General features: G+C 43.2%; 2 protein-coding genes across 3 annotated transcripts in view; one reads left to right on the forward strand and one right to left on the reverse strand.

Annotated features, from left to right (window-relative positions):
- LOC308152618 (equilibrative nucleobase transporter 1-like) overlaps positions 1–4,409 on the reverse strand; it is a 15,763-nt gene extending 11,354 nt beyond the window's left edge. Inside the window, exon 1 of one of the 2 annotated variants that reach the window (XM_080525636.1) lies at positions 4,270–4,409. The gene's annotated coding sequence lies outside the window, so the exon portion shown is untranslated. Of the gene's footprint in view, positions 1–3,828; positions 3,964–4,269 lie in introns of those variants that run through there. The other variant, XM_080525635.1, reaches the window with a different exon arrangement.
- On the forward strand, positions 2,396–11,536 carry LOC308153854 (tripartite motif-containing protein 16-like protein; the record flags this gene model as incomplete). Its single annotated transcript, XM_080527038.1, has 7 exons — positions 2,396–2,493; positions 8,608–8,986; positions 9,318–9,518; positions 9,767–9,851; positions 10,045–10,104; positions 10,276–10,721; positions 11,450–11,536. 7 exons carry the CDS (start codon positions 2,396–2,398, stop codon positions 11,534–11,536), a joined length of 1,356 nt encoding a protein of 451 aa, XP_080383164.1.
- Between the last annotated feature and the right edge of the window lie 7,516 nt (positions 11,537–19,052).

The following is a 19,052-nucleotide window of genomic DNA, read 5'->3' on the forward strand; positions in this document are numbered from 1 at the left end:
GAGCTGCAACGTTTGCAGGAAAAGTGCTAATAAAAAAGTTATTATTATTATTATTATTATGATCAGTCATTGACTCTGGTTGAACATTTCCCCCAAAAGAATAATGTTTTTAGAATGTCTTTATTTCCAATGCAATCAACTTGTCAATATTTGGTATTTTTTGCTCTCGGTACAGGGTGTGTCTTGTGTCTTGCTCAAGGGCACATGCAGCTCCCTCCTGCGGCGGGTACTGAACCAGAGACTTTCCGATTGCTAGCCGGCCTCTCTAACCACTAGGCTACTGCCGCCCCCAAGCTGCCCTTCATTCACTAAACAGGAGAGCCGTCCAAAGCAAGCAGCACAACGTCATTGGTTATTCTCCCAACCAACCAGTGTCTCCCTCAACCCCAATGTCAGAGCCAATGGTGTAGAGGGATTTTGGTGGCGCTAGCCTTGATTTTAATGTGTATAACTATCTGCAGTGGAAAGAGCGTGCCGGACATCCCGAGGACACACACGCTCAACATTGTCAAATCCCTTACGATTGTAATGTGCCTGAGGAAATAGCACCAAGGCCATTCCTTTGATATTTAAGGGGAGGGATAATGAGATACTGATAACAAGTTTTGGGTTAGGACCGTTGCGGACAACAATCTCCTGGGTTATCCTTGACGCATAATAACATATGGTTAAAACAGTCATATGTTGCTTTGAAACTGATTTTGGCAAACATTTTTGGGCCGCTACCCACACGGTTAGCTGTGTTGCTCCTTCCACAAATGCATGATCCTTACAAGTTGTCCCTCATTGTAAAGGTGACTGACTAATCAGACTTTCCAACGATATAAAATACAATACCAATTGGTATTATTAAAGGGGAGGAATAATCGACCGAAATAACGTTTCCGAACTTTTTTTGAGGAGTGTATAATCATATAGCCTATCATATATTCTATAATTGAAAGCATGTACTGTATGTAATTTCTTAATATCACTTCATAATGGGAGAAACACCAAATATTGGGGATCCCATGTGTATGTAATTCCATTAATAGCTGTTCTCTTTTTCTTGTCTCGAGTGGGATTTGTTGCTATGTGCGTTGCTAGCGCATGACCAGTCTATATTAGTGCATAGACTTATCATTTGACATCATGCGCTACATCATGCCCTCTCACACTTCCTCACTATCATAGGGATTCCAGTAAAGGTCTTGGGGGGGGGGGGGATAGGGTGATGCAAGCACACTATGAATAACATTTAACATGAATAACCAGTGCAGGACTTCCTCAAATCCCTGACCAATCACACACTCCAATGGCTCGCATCATATACGTACATAGAGAGAGTGAGAGAAAGAGAAAGAGAGAGAGATATTCTATCAATCTCTGTCTGGGGTGACCAGCGGTCAGTCAGGTCCCCAGATGGAAAAACACTTGTCACCATCCAAACTGCTCAGGTCAGCAGATTTTGGGCAGGCAGTGTACGTCACCGTGTTTATATTAAAGTGACCACGGGACTCTCTAACGCCATGGCACTTCCTGTGACACTGCCAGTAGGTACTTGCCACTTCCTTTTTCCCGTAGGGGCCAATGGAAGTGGCCCTCAAGATATCACGCATATCGCCTAAGGGGTCATCATCGTAGGGCTGGAGACTCCCAATATAGCCAACATTTTTACATTTAACATTTAAGCCATTTAGCAGACGCCTTTAACTAGGCCTGTAACAATTAGCCTATGTTATAATCGTCTAATGGCGATTATTTGACGTGATCACGTTTTTCTCTCTTAACTGCGGTCAAAGCATTTTTATTTTATTTTTTATGTTTTAGTTCATATTCATGGTCCTACTTTTGTTTGCATCCATCAAACACGTTTCCAATGGATGTATGTGCATGTAGCGAGATAGAACAGTAGCTATCCTATCATCAGAGGACACCCCGCACGCAATTATTTACAGTTATACAACAGTTAGTTCCGACCAAGTAATTTGGTTGGAAAAGAGGCATTCCATGAGTGCTGATATACAGTATAACAGCACTGGGACTTTTAACTATATGTATCACTCCGAAATGACCGTTAATACAAAGTAGCTAGCCTGCAGATGAGACAATTAATTGTCCAGAAGAAAATTGAATTGTTACAGGCCTACCTTTAACCAAAGCGACTTACAACGAATACATTTGGCTAAGTAAGGGAATCATCTATCCACCAGTCATAGCAGGCAAAGTAATTTATGCTCAGGCCTGGGGCCATTGAGAGTCGTCGTGCTAGAAGAAAACGTGCATAAAACGTGCGTAGTGTCGCTATCACTGAATGAGGAGTTGACACTTGGCTGTCAACTGGGGTATTTCAATATCACTATTTCTGAACGTTTTTCGAGAGTTTAATCTGCATACACATCAGCGCTTATACTTCATGAGGAGATTGAAGAAAGCCCAGCTGTCCCCCAGGATTCTGGCCAACTTCTACCGCTGCACCATAGAGAGCATCTTCACCAACTGCATCACAGTGTGGTACGGCAACTGCACTGTGTCTGACCGGAAGGCCCTGCAACGGGTGGTGAAATCCGCCCAGCACATCATCGGCACCAAACTCCCTTCTATCGAGTCCCTCCAGGCAGACCGGTGTCGGTGGAGGGCTCTAAGCATCATCATGGACACGTCCCACCATCAAGAGACTCAGGGAGTACAGGACCCTCAGGTGCCGTACCAGAAGGCTCCAGAACAGCTTCTTTCACAGAGCTGTCACTCTGCTGAACAATCCCCCCCCCCCCCCCCCCCCCACACACACACACATACTCTGATGACAACCGATAGTGCATAGTGCAAAAGCCATAAGATCAAGATACTGTACAGTGTGATACATGTGCAGACAAGGGCGATATGTACAGTTAGCTAATATCAGTATATGGACAGAGCCAGGGTAATGGATACCAATACTATATAATATGTACAATTAGGGTATGTAGCCTACAGTGTGAAAATCAGCAAGATTGAAGGTTCATTGTCTGATACTCTGCAACGACAATAGATTAGGCTAATCTAATCTAGAAAATTGTGAATACTTATTCAGCATAGGAGGTAGGCCTATGGCTAGATGAAATTCAACAATGTTGTGGATTCTATACTATTTATTTATGTAAATAGCCATAAATAAATGTTTAGCCTGTCAGCATGTCACAACCACGCAACATTGGACACCCTGAACACAGTGTGGCAGTTATCTACAAACTGACACTTAAACAGTCACTAGCCAGGATGGGACATGAGTGATAACGCTCATATGATTCATACAGGTTACATACCCCCGTTTCACAAAAGCTACCATGTTAACCAAACAGTAAAAAAGAAGGAAAAGACGTTATCTCGTAGACGTAGACCCAGCCAGTCATGAACAACAGAACTTCGGACAGATATGAAGCAGGCAGGTTGCAGCTGCTGCCAGAAGTTCAACCTGTCATGGTTCTCGGACTGGTAGCTTCCGCTACGTGTCGGCCTGCAGCACTGCAACACCGTGGACTCAGCATTGATTGACAGAGTAAACATGTGCGTCTCTGATCCTCTGTTCAACTTGTTCTAAATTCATCTGGTAGGCCTAATAAGGTCGTGAATGAAACAGACTACTGTACAAACCCAATAGTAGGCTAAACCAAACATTAGACTGAATTATAAGGTTAAGATGTTATTTGTTACATCATGACTTAGTAACAACAATCTTATAAGACATTTGTATATTTATACAAGCTCCTGTTTACTGAGATAACATCAATACGAACATCAGCGTGTCGGCGGATATGCGCAGTGTTCGCTATGGACACAAAACGTGATTAGAATGTATTGCCCCCCTACCGTTTCCATCGTATTCCCCGTCCGTTGTTGTATAAACTAGTCCATTATTAGGCTCTCTGTTGCTATTCTAAGAATGGTTCTGTCTGTAAAAGCTGAGAGAAGAGAAACGCGAAGACCCATCCGTGCTCAGTCCCCTTTCATTGTTTTGGGTTGCTTGCCCCAATGTCTCGCCCCGTCACGTCGCTACCGTCTAAATGTTAAGCAATTTCAAAGCTGCCAACAGAAAACGTGTTGCCGCCTATAGCCGCGAAACCATTGTCATATTATATAGTTAACTTATGTCATATTCACAACTGGCCATTTATGACATCACAGTTGGTTATTATACAGTATCAGTGGTCGCGTTTTTCACGCAAAAAATAAATAAATAATTAAAACAGAAAAATAATGTGTGATTCGTTCAAGAAACGGAGGTTATATGTACCATGACATTGAATTTACCGTTAAATTCCCGTGTTTTATATTTACATAGGCTGGCTGCGATTATCCCAAACTTCTTTCATGTAAGACTTTCTGTCCTTTTCTGTTGCTCCACCCATGCTCCACCAGCCATCCGCTGCTCTGATACCCTCAATGCGTTCAAGACCAGACTCCACATCTGTTCAGACTCGCCTTCGTACAGCATGTTATGGCATGGGTCCTGTGTAACACTATACCCCATAGCTGCCTGGGCTCTTACACCATGTTTTCATTTCTTATTTTTAATAATAATAATAATAACTTTATTTGTATAGCGCTTTTCCTGCAAACGTTGCAGCTCAAAGTGCTTTAATCATTATATCATCTTAATTTAATTGTTTTGTAACATAAATGCAATATTAAAAAGATGGGTTTTTAGTCTTGACTAAAACATATTTGCTGAGGTTGCATCCCTAATGTAAACTGGCAGTGCATTCCACAGTTTGGGGGCATAAAATGAGAATGCAGCCTCACCAAATCTCTAATACGATTTTATCTTTTGTATTTTTGTTCTGTTTTTGTTTTTGTTTGTTGTATTCTCTTTGTTTTCTGTACAGTGTCCTTGAGTTTGAGAAATGCGCTCTTAAATTAAATCTATTATTATTATTAGTGTTTTGTATACATTGATGGTATACTTCTTATTATTCTTTTCCTCGCTTTGGTCAAATAGCTCAAAAAGTCCCTGACCAAAAATGCTATGAATTTGCATGCCACAACTAGAGAGCATCAGTAACTATGGCAGAAAGAATGACCATGATTAGACCATAGATGGCGCTATAATAACCAAAAGTGAATAATTAACTTCAGAATGCTGGCATTTCCACTCCGTTGGATGAAAATTTATGAAACTTGGTACATATGTATGGAAGCATATAGCTGACTTAACTCAAATGCTAATGCAATATGAGATTGCAATTGCATGTTCCACTTTTGCATGCATTCTTTCAGACAATATTCAAATTCAAATGCAATTCTAATGATTTGCATTTTCATTTTCATGTATTCGATGTGCACATTTATGGAAGCATATAGTAGACCTAATTCAAATGCTAATGCAATATGAGATTGCAATTGCATGTTCCACTTTTGCATGCATTCTTTCAGACAATATTAAAATGATAATGCAAAGCCATTTGACATTTCATTTTCAAAGTCATGCGCTGCTTTGTAGCTGACAAAATTCAAAAGTTCATTCTAATGTGCAAATGACTATGCAATCCCAAAATAGCATATTCATTTGCCACTTTTGCCTGCGTTATTTGAGTCAATATTCAAATTGTAATGCAATAATGTGATATTTGCCTACTGTTAATCAGTGCCTACTGTTAATCAGTATTTAGCCTGTATGGTGTATATGAAGATGTTATAGCTAGCTAGCTACGATTTATCATGAAAATAATTAACAGCAAGCTAGATCCAAAACTAGGGCCGGTGGAGGAGGGCAAGTGTCACATTGGACAGACTACCAAAACAGAAAAATAAAGTATCTTAACGACAGCAAAAGTGATGGATGTCAGAAATAGCCTACATTACCGCAGCCCGTTTTATAAATAATGCTTACGTCCGTTTAGAAAAATGTGCTTACGTGCAAGTCAAAGATGACGTTCAAGTACTTTTTTTTATAAATGAGGCCCCTGTTATTTCTCTGATTTGGTCTCTGCTCTGCTCTTCTCCCAGATTCCTGTCAGCTCACACTGGACCCAGACACAGCATGCTGCTACCTCTCTTTGTCTGAGGGGAACAGGAAGGTGACATGGATGAGCACACCCCAGCATTATCCTGATCATCCAGAGAGATTCACTTACTGGGGACAGTTGCTGTGTAGAGAGGGTCTGTCTGGACGCTGTTACTGGGAGGTTGAGATGAGGGGTCAGAGTGTTTGTACAGCAGTCTCATATAAAGACATCAGTAGAACAGGGGAAGGTAATGACAGTAGATTTGGATACAATGACAAGTCCTGGATGTTATACTGCTCTACTTATAGTTATAGTTTCCATCACAATAATGTTGAGACTAAAGTATCAGGCCCTCGGTCCTCCAGAGTAGGAGTGTACCTGGATCACAGGGCAGGTGCTCTGTCCTTCTACAACGTCTCCTCTGACACAATGACCCTCCTCCACAGAGTCCAGACCACATTCTCTCAGCCCCTCTATCCTGGGTTTGGGCGTCATTGGAATTGGGGTGCCAGTGACAGTGCTGAGCTGTGTGATCTTAGAGCTCCCCATAAGTGAGTGATGCTTTATCATAACCTACTATTCTGTAGAGATATCTTTCTCTGTGTAGTTTTAAGAGTTTATGTAATTATTTCCCACTTCAATGACTCTCAGAGGGTTGACTCTCAGATTGAGCTCTCTCTGTGACGTCTAGAATCTGAGATTATTGAAGTCCAATCCTGTGATGGTGTCAACAGTCAGAGGATGCTCATGTCTGGTCAGGTTGGACCTCTATTACATATTCCAGGGTTCATGTCTGGTCAGGTTGGACCTCTATTACATATTCCAGGGTTCGGGTCATCTTCATTTGAATGGGACAATGATTGGAAATAGGACATTAGTTTTCAATGTTTTTTTATTTTTTATTTTTTATTTTTTACATTCAAATGTTTTCTTTAAACAATGTAAATGACCCTAACCAGCAAATCAGAGTAACCTTTATTTACAGTACATACTGTAGCACATTTCATTCACAGAAGCAGTATAAAGTGCTTTAATAACCCTGACATCTTCAATACAACACAACATGCTTTTATGATGTGCTCATTACCAGACATACTGGATGCTTAGACTGGTGCCTTGTTCCAATATTAGTGATGAATCTAACTTTTCTGTTTTATCATGTCAGAAGCCTAATTTGATACTTTAATGTTTTTGATGTTTGATGCTGTAGAAATTGATTATTGATTCCCATATCAAATCTCCATGCTATGATAGGGTTCACATGGTAGATTTCTCCCTGTCAGTCCACATGTAAATGTTCCTTCTGTACTGATCACAGGTTATGAATGTGTTTCTGTACTGATCACAGGTTATGAATGTGTTTCTGTACTGATGATCACAGGTTATGAATGTGTTTCTGTACTGATCACAGGTTATGAATGTGTTTCTGTGGTGGTCTCAGGTTATGAATGTGTTTCTGTGCTGATCTCAGGTTATGAATGTGTTTCTGTGGTGGTCTCAGGTTATGAATGTGTTTCTGTGCTGGTATGAACCAGTCTGGGTCTTTGCTCCATGTGATAGGATCACCAAGGTGTCATCTCAGAGGGACACAACTATGTAGATCCCAGACGTCTCTGACACATCTGAAGCCAAGCAGAACACTGACTGGATATCTGCTATAGAAAATGAACCTGTGTTATACAAAACCAGATCATCAATATTGAATAAATCTTATAATCTTCAAATTGAGAAAAGTGATCTTCCTTTTTTATATTTGAACAATAACAGTTGAATGTATCTGAACTGAGTCCACACACACTGGTCAGGTCAGAGCTCTAAAGCTGGTTGTAAGTAGCGCTCTATGAAGTCAAAACAACAGCAGAGGTATTGTGGGAAGCAGGTAAGAGACTAGAGGAAGGTGGTGGCAGGTGGTGAATGCCGTCATGAGGACAGGTCAACATCAGTCCAGAGTCATTATGATTCCTCATGTTCTAGTCACATGTTCATGACAGGTTATTGAGATAATCCATGTAGAAAATCTTTATGATAACCCAGGAGTGGTGAATCAGGAAGTGGAGGAGGTGCTGGTGTAGTATCTTAGTTGGTCAACTTTATATAGTAACTCTGCATGGTGGTACAGACACAGGCATCTCTCAGCTGCACTGACCAACTTCTCTGGTTCTGCTCTGTCGTCAGCAACATAGGAGGAGGATGTAGAACTGTGCCATCTAGTGGCCACAACTGGTAATTGAACTCAATCTCACATCACTGCGATCTTTGAGCAAGTCAATATGATGGTTGTATCCAGTTGTGGAAATGGAATGATGTCACTAGGAGAACCCTGGTGGTTGCAGAGGGAAGTTGAATGTGCTGTACAGATGCACCAATCACAGAGAAGAAGACAGCCACCAATCAAAAGGATTACTACATCTTACTACATCAACAAGAACATCCACTCTGTTCCTGGCCTCTGTCCAACACCACTCCCTCTACAAGTCCACACACACACACACACACACACACACACACACACACACACACACACACACAGAACACTGATCACAATCAGTCACATGCAGACAGAGACACATTGTTCTCGCCCACAAGCAGCAAACACTTCTAGAGAAACGAAACGTATCTGATACTCTGCTGCTCTGTCTGGTAGGGTGTGCATCAACATGGCAGAGAGCATGGCCTCCTTAAGTTGTCCGATCTGTCTGGATATACTGAAGGATCCTGTGGCTATTCCCTGTGGACACAGCTACTGTATGGGCTGTATTAAGGGCTGGTGGGATCAGGATGATCACAAAGGGGTCTACAGCTGCCCTATGTGTAAGGAAAGCTTTATCCCAAGGCCTGTTCTGAGGAGAAACACTCTGCTGGCTGAATTAGTGGAGAAACTGAAGAAGACAGGACTCCAAGAGCAAAAAAGCATTGTTTGTCCACAAAAGCAGCTGGGGATGAGTCAGCAGAAAGTCCAGCAGAGAGTCCAGGAGAGAGAGAAGGAGCTGAAGGAGATCCAACAGGCTGTGGAGTCTCTCACAGTGAGTATTGACCAGAAGAGATGCACCATTTCACTGCTCTCCTCCAGTCAGCCACTCTCAAATCCCTCTGTGTGTGTGTGTGTGTGTGTGTGTGTGTGTGTAGCCGAGGTGAGATACTAAACATCACTCCTCAAGTTCAAGTACTCCAACCTACGCTGCCATATTTCACTAGCGTAGCTGGTTAACAGCAGGTAGAGATGGTCACATGTGTTGGCAGGTCAGAGGTCAGAAGTTCGAAACTTGGTCGGAGGAACTTGAATTGCGGGCTACAGTTTGCAACAACTTGACACCTGTGTTCTGTGCGTGTGTGTGTGTGTGTGTATCCTAACAGCGCTCTGCACAGGCAGCAGAGGAGGACAGTGAGAGGATCTTTACTGATCTGATCCGCTCCATCAGAGCCCAGCAGGAGGCAGCAGTGAGTCAGGCTAAAGGACTCCTGGAGCGACTGGAGCAGGAGATCGCTGAGCTGAGGAGGAGAGACGCTGAGCTGGGGCAGCTTTCACACACAGACGATCACATCCATTTCCTTCAGGTAACTATGGTAACCAGGTAACTATGCTGACCCTCCATCTGGAATACTGAAAGGAGCTTCCTGTTTAGTTATTCATTCACCAGGAACATCTCTCTCTCTCTCTCTCTCTCTCTCTCTCTCTCTCTCTCTCTCTCTCTCTCTCTCTCTCTCTCTCTCTCTCTCTCTCTCTCTCTCTCCAGAGTTACCAGTCTCTCTCCAGTCCCAGTCTATCTTCAGACTTACCCAGCATCATTGTGGGTCCTCTTCAGTACTTTGGAGATGTGACTCAGGCTGTGTCTAAGCTGAAAGAGAAACTAGAGGACAAGGGGGAGTGGTCCAAGATCTCAACTACAGGTGAGCTAAAACTCTACCTCTAGCCCCTTTATATAGTCAACTTCAGACCAAGGTCCTATAATCATCCCTTTGCTCTAGTCCCTTTAACTTAAGACCAAGGTCCTAATCATCACTTTGTGTACAGTACATGTGTGTGTAATATGACATGATGTGAATGTTTTCTCTCTCTGTGAATGTGTTTGTGTGTCTGTAGTGAATGCAGTGGATGTTTTACTGCCACCAGAGCCCCAGACCAGAGCCCAGTTTTTACAACGTGAGTCTCTTTATCCTGAAGTAGCTAACAGTCTCTCTCCACTGATACTCTCCACAAACCCTGAGATATAATTAGAGAGGTCTAGGAGAGGGAGAGACTCATCAGAAACAGGCTCGATATCTGACTCCTCTTTATTTCTCTGATTTGGTCTCTGCTTTGCTTTTCTCCCAGATTCCTGTCAGCTCACACTGGACCCAGACACAGCGTACAGCTACCTCTCTCTGTCTGAGGGGAACAGGAAGGTGACATGTATGAAACAGACCCAGCGATATCCTAATCATCCAGAGAGATTCACTAACTGGGGACAGTTGCTGTGTAGAGAGGGTCTGTCTGGACGCTGTTACTGGGAGGTTGAGATGAGGGGTCAGAGTGTTTGTACAGCAGTCTCATATAAAGCCATCAGTAGAACAGGGGGAGGTAAGGAGAGTAGATTTGGATTAAATGACAAGTCCTGGATGTTAGACTGCAATAGTGATGGTTATATTTTCTATCATAATATTGTTCAGACTGAAGTATCAGGCCCTCGGTCCTCCAGAGTAGGAGTGTACCTGGATCACAGGGCAGGTGCTCTGTCCTTCTACAGCGTCTCCTCTGACATAATGACCCTCCTCCACAAAGTCCAGACCACATTCTCTCAGCCCCTCTATCCTGGGTTTGGGCCTAATTGGAATTGGGGTGACAGTGCTGAGCTGTGTAATCTTAGAGCTCCCCATAAGTGAGTGATGCTTTATCATAACCTACTATTCTGTAGAAATATCTTTCTCTGTGATTTGGTTTTAAGAGTGTATATGTAATTATTTTCCACTTCAATGCCTCTCAGAGCGTTGACTCTCAGATTGAGCTCTCTCTGTGAAGTCTAGAATCTGAGATTATTGAAGCCCAATCCTGTGATGGTGTCAACAGTCAGAGGATGCTCATGTCTGGTCAGACTGGACCTCTTACATATTCCAGGGTTCGGGTCATCTTCATTTGAACGGGTCAATGATTGCAGGGGACATAATATGTTTTCTCATTATCTCTGACAAATCTGAAGCTAAGCAGAACACTTACTGGATATCTACTATAAAACCCATCAACCTGTGTTGTACAAAATCAAATAATCAATATTAAATAAATCTTAAATTGAGAAACATGGTCTTGCTTCTTCTATTCCATGACTGTTGAATGACGCTGTGGACCTCTACTACCGAAGTCATCTTGATGTGCTGGAGTCATCTTTGGGACGTTCCGTAGAACAAGATCATGTTGAACCTTTAATGCTCGCTTGCCTGTGCATGTGGACAGTACAGCGTAGTGAAGTCTCTTTGTAATGTGGTGAGATGTGTTTTCATGGCCTGGTCCCCAGTCCTGCTCTCTAGTACTTTCAGCCCTGCTGGTGAAGAACCTTTTCAGCCTGAAGGACAGGACCTACCAGGGTTCCCACACCTTCTGAAACATCAAATTCAAGCACCTTTCAAGGACTTTCAAGACTCAATTCCCTCAAATTCAAGGACCCAACACGGCATAGTTTGAGACAGATGTAGATGAGAATTTATATAATAAGAACTATCCACTCACGGACAACAATTAAAAAGAGAGGCTTGAATGTGTGCACTAGATGGTCTTTTGCCTTCTTTTTTTTTTGAGAGAGAGAGAGAGAGAGAGGGGGGGGGGGGAATTCAAGCACTTTCAATGACCCATGTCTATTTTCAAAAACTTTTAAGGCCTTGATTTTTTTCCCTCAAATTCACAAACTTTAAACAATTTCAAGGACCCGTGGAAACCCTGACCTACTAACCTCTGGGAACAACATGGTGCTAATGTGTGCTAGCGAAGTTAACGTTGAGCAGCTAGCAATGACTACAGAGTCTGGGAAGGAGCCATCCTCCTCTGTTAGGGCGAACAAGCAGATAGCGCCAACGTTCGGAGGTTCCCAAACGCGAACCGGCACGGTTCTTTGCCGGTGTGAAAGCCCTATCTGTGTCTCTTCTTATTGAGATGAGAGGGAGGAGAGAGACTAGGGGAAGCTGTTCCTCTCTGTGTCTCTTTATTGAGATGAGAGGGAGGAGAGAGACTAGGGGAAGTTGTTCCTCTCTGTGTCTCTTCTTATTGAGATGAGAGGGAGGAGAGAGACTAGGGGAAGCTGTTCCTCTCTCTGTCTCCTTATTGAGATGAGAGGGAGGAGAGAGACTAGGGGAAGCTGTTCCTCTCTGTCTCCTTATTGAGATGAGAGGGAGGTGAGAGACTAGGGGAAGCTGTTCCTCTCTGTCTCCTTATTGAGATGAGAGGGAGGAGTGAGACTAGGGGAAGCTGTTCCTCTCTGTGTCTCTTCTTATTGAGATGAGAGGGAGGAGAGAGACTAGGGGAAGCTGTTCCTCTCTCTGTCTCCTTATTGAGATGAGAGGGAGGAGAGAGACTAGGGGAAGCTGTTCCTCTCTGTGTCTCCTTATTGAGATGAGAGGGAAGAGAGAGACTAGGGGAAGCTGTTCCTCTCTCTGTCTCCTTGTTGAGATGAGAGGGAGGAGAGAGACTAGGGGAAGCTGTTCCTCTCTCTGTCTCCTTATTGAGATGAGAGGGAGGAGAGAGACTAGGGGAAGCTGTTCCTCTCTGTGTCTCCTTATTGAGATGAGAGGGAAGAGAGAGACTAGGGGAAGCTGTTCCTCTCTGTGTCTCCTTGTTGAGATGAGAGGGAGGAGAGAGACTAGGGGAAGCTGTTCCTCTCTGTCTCCTTATTGAGATGAGAGGGAGGAGAGAGACTAGGGGAAGCTGTTCCTCTCTGTGTCTCCTTATTGAGATGAGAGGGAGGTGAGAGACTAGGGGAAGCTGTTCCTCTCTCTGTCTCCTTATTGAGATGAGAGGGAGGTGAGAGACTAGGGGAAGCTGTTCCAGTGGGTCAGTTTCTTGTTTGTACATACGCTCAACTTTCGCTCAGCAGCTCATACATTCATGTGTGGAGGGTAGACCCACGGACAGTAAATGAATGGACTAATTGAAGTCTGACATCATCCGATTAATTTCAATAGTTGTAGCTTGTGATGCTAATCAAGCCCTTTTACTTGGCTACGACAAAGTAATTAACGCTAATGTAAAAATATATGAAACATTGTTTGTGGCAGAATTTTTCTTTAGGACTCCACCACCTAGCTAGTTAGCCAACGTGCATCATGGCTAGAATGGTTGCATGTTATGGTTATTTCAATTAACGCAGCTTGAGTTCCAAATGAGTTTCCTCTACGGTACAGGGGATAGACTTACCTTTATTTGAGATTTGTTGATTTCCATAGACAGTGTTATTGTCCTTCGACTTGTTGGGGTATTCTTCATCATGTCTGTGTGCAACGTAGGTCTTCACTGAGTAGCCGCGTTATTACATCAGTAACTAAGACAACCATAATGACGTCATCACCACCCCATGCAATGCCGCTGCCTCCTGTGTGTGTGTGTGTGTGTGTGTGTGTGTGTGTGTGTGATCCCATGCAGCATTCATGGTGTCACGCTCATAACAGATGACAAAGAAGCACAGGTGAGACGCCACGTTGACGTTTGTCTCTGACGTTTTATTTGAGTCGTTACAACATGGCTGGTAGGAGTTAAGAAGAGCAAGACATGAGGAGGGTCTGGGTTACGCTTGGGGCCGGAGGGAGGGATGGAGGGGTTGGAGGGAGGGGTGGAGGGGTGAGAGGAGGAGGTTTTTTCCTCAATGTGAGTTCATATCCAGCTCCTGTAGAAACGACCATACAGGCCCTCTTAAGAGACGAGGCTGAATCCCAAACCAACCCCTAGACACTACACCCTGGACACAACTGTAGAGCTGAGAGACTAGGCTGAACCCCAAACCAACTCCTACACCCTGGACACAACTGTAGATCAGTACACTAGACCAGTGAGAATCCCACCTGGCCTATCAGAGCGCAAGGTGGAGCTACTGCACCAATCAAAAGCTTGCAGATCCACAGGGGTCTAGGAAGTACGGACTAGTGGCCGATTTGGGATTCAGCAAGAGAAGGAACGAGGGATGAATATCTATTTTAAGGCCCAATCCCATTTCAAATGTTAACACATTCCTCTCGTTTTGGAGTGCCACACGCGTATCGGCTTGCCCCTAAAACAGAGTTACAAGGGGTAGTGGTTGAAATCTTCCCCTATGAAATGGGATAGCTCTTCAAGACCCTGACACGTCATCAGTAGTATCATAGAAATACGATTCGTTCAAAACGTACGTTTCACGCTATCAATCGATCAAACAAGTCATCAATTAAGAACAATGCTTCATTGCCAGGCCAGTTAATGACAGAATAGCGGTGCTCTGTAGGCAAGCAACCCGTGCTCCTACCCTGCCAGTCTGTAGGCTAGCAACCCGTGCTCCTACCCTGCCAGTCTGTAGGCTAGCAACCCGTGCTCCTACCCTGCCAGTCTGTAGGCTAGCAACCCGTGCTCCTACCCTGCCAGTCTGCACTGATATTAGAGGAGCGGTACCAAGTGCAACAACTTTTCTGCCGGACTTTAGTTAAATTTGGGGCGTCATGCCATCAAAGGGGGGAAAGGCGGCATGGAAATATGTCAAAATACGGGACTGTTATGCACAAATCAGCCGTAAAACATTGTTGTAAGGTTAGCTAGCTAGCTAGAGACATCTGCATACTAGCGATGTTTATGTTCTGCTTGTTATGAAGAAAAGGTCAAGAATACATTGAAATGACATTAAACTAAGATAATTCGATGGTTATCATAATTCTTTTTTAATCTTTATGAACAAAGAAGATAATTGCATTTGGGGTTTTCTTTTGGGTTAGGGTTGTGCGCTCAGCCACTATCTTGCCGACGATTCGCAAGGCATTCTGGGAGATTTCAACACTCGTTTTTAACCCTCAGTTTGGAGTGCGCCTCTGAAAATACTCCGTTTGGAGGGCCATGTAGCCCTACCACTTGGCCCTACCCCTCCATCCTACATGTGAACACGCAAAACATGCGTGGTGCACGTCTCTCTCTAGGGTGTTAAAGGATAAGAGATCCATTTAAAGATATCAGAGAAAATGATATGAAAAGAAAAAAAATTGGCCCAGAATTTTCAAATGCTCTGAGAATTTGCTTTCCTTTTTTTTGTAATCAATTATTTATTGCAAAACAGTACACATGAAAAACATTTTTTTTGGAAAATTATTACACCAAACATAATAAGTGTCTGTCCTGATTTTTTATTAATTTTTTCCTTATCTTACCCCCCCCCCCCCCACTATAAACACATGAGTAACCCCCCCCCCCCCCCCCATGGCGATAACAGAGAATTTGCCCTCCTATGTCAATATTTATGGCAGTCGACAAGCTGATAGAGGGCACTACAATGTGTTACTATGTCGAAGCATTTGAAGATATCTAACATTGCAGATGTTTGACATTTTCAATGTTTGACTTTTTTTAAATTTTCGACACGTCTGTGACGTAATGACGCTTCATTTGGAGTGGTGCCCACACGTGCCCACCCTCCTCCGCTCCTCCATCTTTTATGAATACGAGAGGACAGAGGATAGATGGGTAATGAAATTACATGATTTTATATACATTTGTCCATTGTCCATTTAATGTTTCTTAAATAACTGTCTAGACTGTCATGGAATGTTCATGTTCAAACAATAACACACAACACCAAATATACTGTGGGGGACAGTACTGGCAGCATGCACCTCACAACTTGGGGTACCCTTAAATTGGACTTGGACAAATGGTATACCCTCAGCAAAATGTCGGTAACCTTCTTTAATGAGACCCCCACACTAAGTACAACACACACTACTGAGGTGACACCAACGAAAAAACAAAACAAAGCACCACTGGCTCCCACCATAGACGACGATGCCACAGTGTACAAGGGTGAAGTGAATTGTGCAAACATAAGCTTTGAACATACCTGCCCACAGAATCACACACTAAAAGAGATCAACACTGCAGTAGCAATGACATCATGCACATCGTGCAAAATGTTTTATAAGACTTCGAAACTTGTAAGGCAGTGGAGAGGTACCCTCAGTTTGGGGGTAATGGACGGCAAGACACAAACATTTCAGAACATGTGTAATTACGAACATTATCCCACCAGACATCCTCTCCACCAACGACGAGACTGCAATCATTTCACATATCTTCTTCCTTGACATGGTGAGCGAACAACGGCTACATCTATCACTCCTCTAAAAACACCTTCACCAAGCTCAGCAACGACGATGATTGAAGATGAGCTATTACTCCATAATAATCCCTAATAATCTCTGCCTGTACTTTCACAAATGTATCGATGTAGATAGCCATTTGAACTTAAGCTTTGGAACTTTTTATTTGCTTTTTACTCTGTGTTTACTTAATTTATACTACTTTCCTTTTCTCTTGATTTGTTGATAACATTTACTTTCTCGAATGGTCATTGTTGTTTTTTTGCTCTTGCTGCCTTATTTCCTGCCCACGTTAATCACTACCTTTAATTTTTTTGATATGTGTGCCATTAACTTTTGATGGGCTGGTTCTTATTTGTTAAAAAATGCATTGCCTGTACTTTCCCTAATCTACCAATGTACATAACCATTTGCACTTCAGCTTCAACACTACCTCTTTATTTTTTAATGTGTGCAACTAGATTTATACTTTCCAATGCTTAATCTTCATCCCATTCCCAGTTATAACTTTGTTTACAAATTCCCTTCCTGTACTACTCATAATGAATGAATGGTCTTTATTGTCATTGATATAGTACAGGTACCAAACAACGACATTTGGGAGGGGGGGCTCCCCTGGTGCTAGGAAAAAAAAAACTAAAAACAAGAAGGGAAAAGAGCTGGTTTACATAAAATAAAGGCTATGTACACTATCCACTATACTATACTATACAAATAAAACACTGTGCTGTACTCTATGCTATGCTATACCTATTCTAACATTTCCTATTCTCTGAACCTTATGTACCCTAGGGTTGTCATATTGCACATAGTGTTATTGCACATTCATTTAAAGTGTCGCAGTTTGCAGGTTTGAAATGTACACAGTTGTGTTTCAGTATTACACTTGATTTCAATCTAGTAGCTGCCATCAATTTGTCTAGATTGTCCAGGGCCTAGAACCTAGGTCTTTGCTGTGTTCAGGGCCTGAATGGCCCTGGGGTAGAAGCTGAGCTTCAGTCTGTTTGTCCTTGCGAACATGGTCCTGAACCGCCTGTTCGAGGGCAGCCGAGCAAAGTGTTCGTACCCAGGGTGGGATGGGTCTCTGGAGATCTTGGAGGCCTTCCTGAGGCAGCGTGTGTTGTACAGCTCTTCCAGAGAGGGGAGGGGGGCGCCGGTGATCTTCTGGGCCGATCTCACGACTCTCTGTAGCGCATTCCTCTCTGCGGCTGTGCAGCTGGAGAACCAGATGCAGATGCAGTAGGTGAGGATGCTCTCCACTGCGCAGCGGTAGAAGGCCACCAGCATTTCCTGTCCGATGTGGTCTTTCCTGAGGACTCTCAGGAAGAAGAGCCGCTGTTGTGCCTTCTTGATGATGGCTGCTGTGTTGTTCTTCCAGGACAGGTCATCCTGTATGTGCACCCCCAGGAATCGGAGGGTTGAGACTCTCTCCACGCTCCCTCCGTTGACGAGCAGGGGCTGGACCTCAGATTTTTTCCTCCTGAAGTCCACGATGATTTCCTGGGTCTTTGACTGGTTCAGCAGCAGGTTGTTAACCTTGCACAGCTTGCTCAGCTGCTCTACCTCATCCCTGTACGCCGCCTCGTCCCCCCCCCGAGATGCAGCCCACCACGGTGGTGTCGTCTGCAAACTTTACGATGGAGTTGCTGGGGTGGACGGGGGTGAAGTCGTAGGTGTAGAGGTTGTAGAGGATGGGGCTTAGCACGCAGCCCTGGGGGGACCCAGTGCTGAGTCTGAGGGCTGTGGAGGTGTGGGAGCCCACCCGCACCCTCTGGGGGAGGTCAGACAGGAAGTCCTTGATCCATGCACATATAGAGTGTGATAGTCCCAGGTCTAGTAGTTTGGTCACTAGCCTGTCTGGAAGGATGGTGTTGAAGGCAGAGCTGAAGTCCACAAAGTATAAGCCTGGAAATAAGCCTGGATTTTCCTTTAGTGACGTTGATGGAATACCACCCTGACCGCTTTGTTGAGCTTATTATAGAAGTTGCTGGTGAAGTGAAAAAAAAAAATCAGAATAAAAGTCCGAAAAAGAAAATGTCTGAATAAAAGTCCGAAAAAAAGAAATTTCAGAATAAAAGTCCCCCCCAAAAAAACTGAATAAAAGTCAGATTTTTTTTTTCTGAATAAAAGTCTGCATTTTTTTTTCTGAATAAAAGTCAGAAAACTAAAATTTCAGAATAAAAGTCCGAAAAATAAAATTTCTGAATAAAAGTCCGAAAAATATAAAAATTCTGAATTAAAGTCCGAAAAATAAAATGGCAGAATAGAAGTCCGGAAAATATAAAATTTCAGAATAAAAGTCAGAAAACAAAAATTTCAGAATAAAAGTCAGAAAAATAAAATTTCAGAATAAAAGTCAGAAAAATATAAAAATTCTGAATAAAAGTCAGAAAAATAAAATGGCAGAATAGAAGTCCGGAAAATATAAAATTTCAGAATAAAAGTCTGAAAAATTAAATTTCAGAATAAAAGTCCAGTATGTGCTGGATGGTGGAGTATTGGTTCAGCGCATCCCATGGACACGTGGATCCACATACAAGGACATCTGCAAGCTGTACAGCGAGTATGTCACAAGGAAGTATGGAGAGGCAGTTGTTGTGTTCAACGGTTATCAGGGCACATCCACAAAAGACATGACACACCGCAGGCAAGCAGGTGGGAGGACTGGAGCAGCCGTAACCATGGATGAAGACATGCCTATTACGATGAATAAAGACCTGTTCCTTTCAAACAACACAAACAAGCAGCAGTTCATCAACATGCTCAGTGGTCACCTACAGAAGAACTGTCAGAAGGTACCATGCT

This window comes from Nansenia antarctica (assembly GCF_963989245.1).
Source record: "Nansenia antarctica genome assembly, chromosome: 3".
NCBI lineage: Eukaryota > Metazoa > Chordata > Actinopteri > Argentiniformes > Microstomatidae > Nansenia > Nansenia antarctica.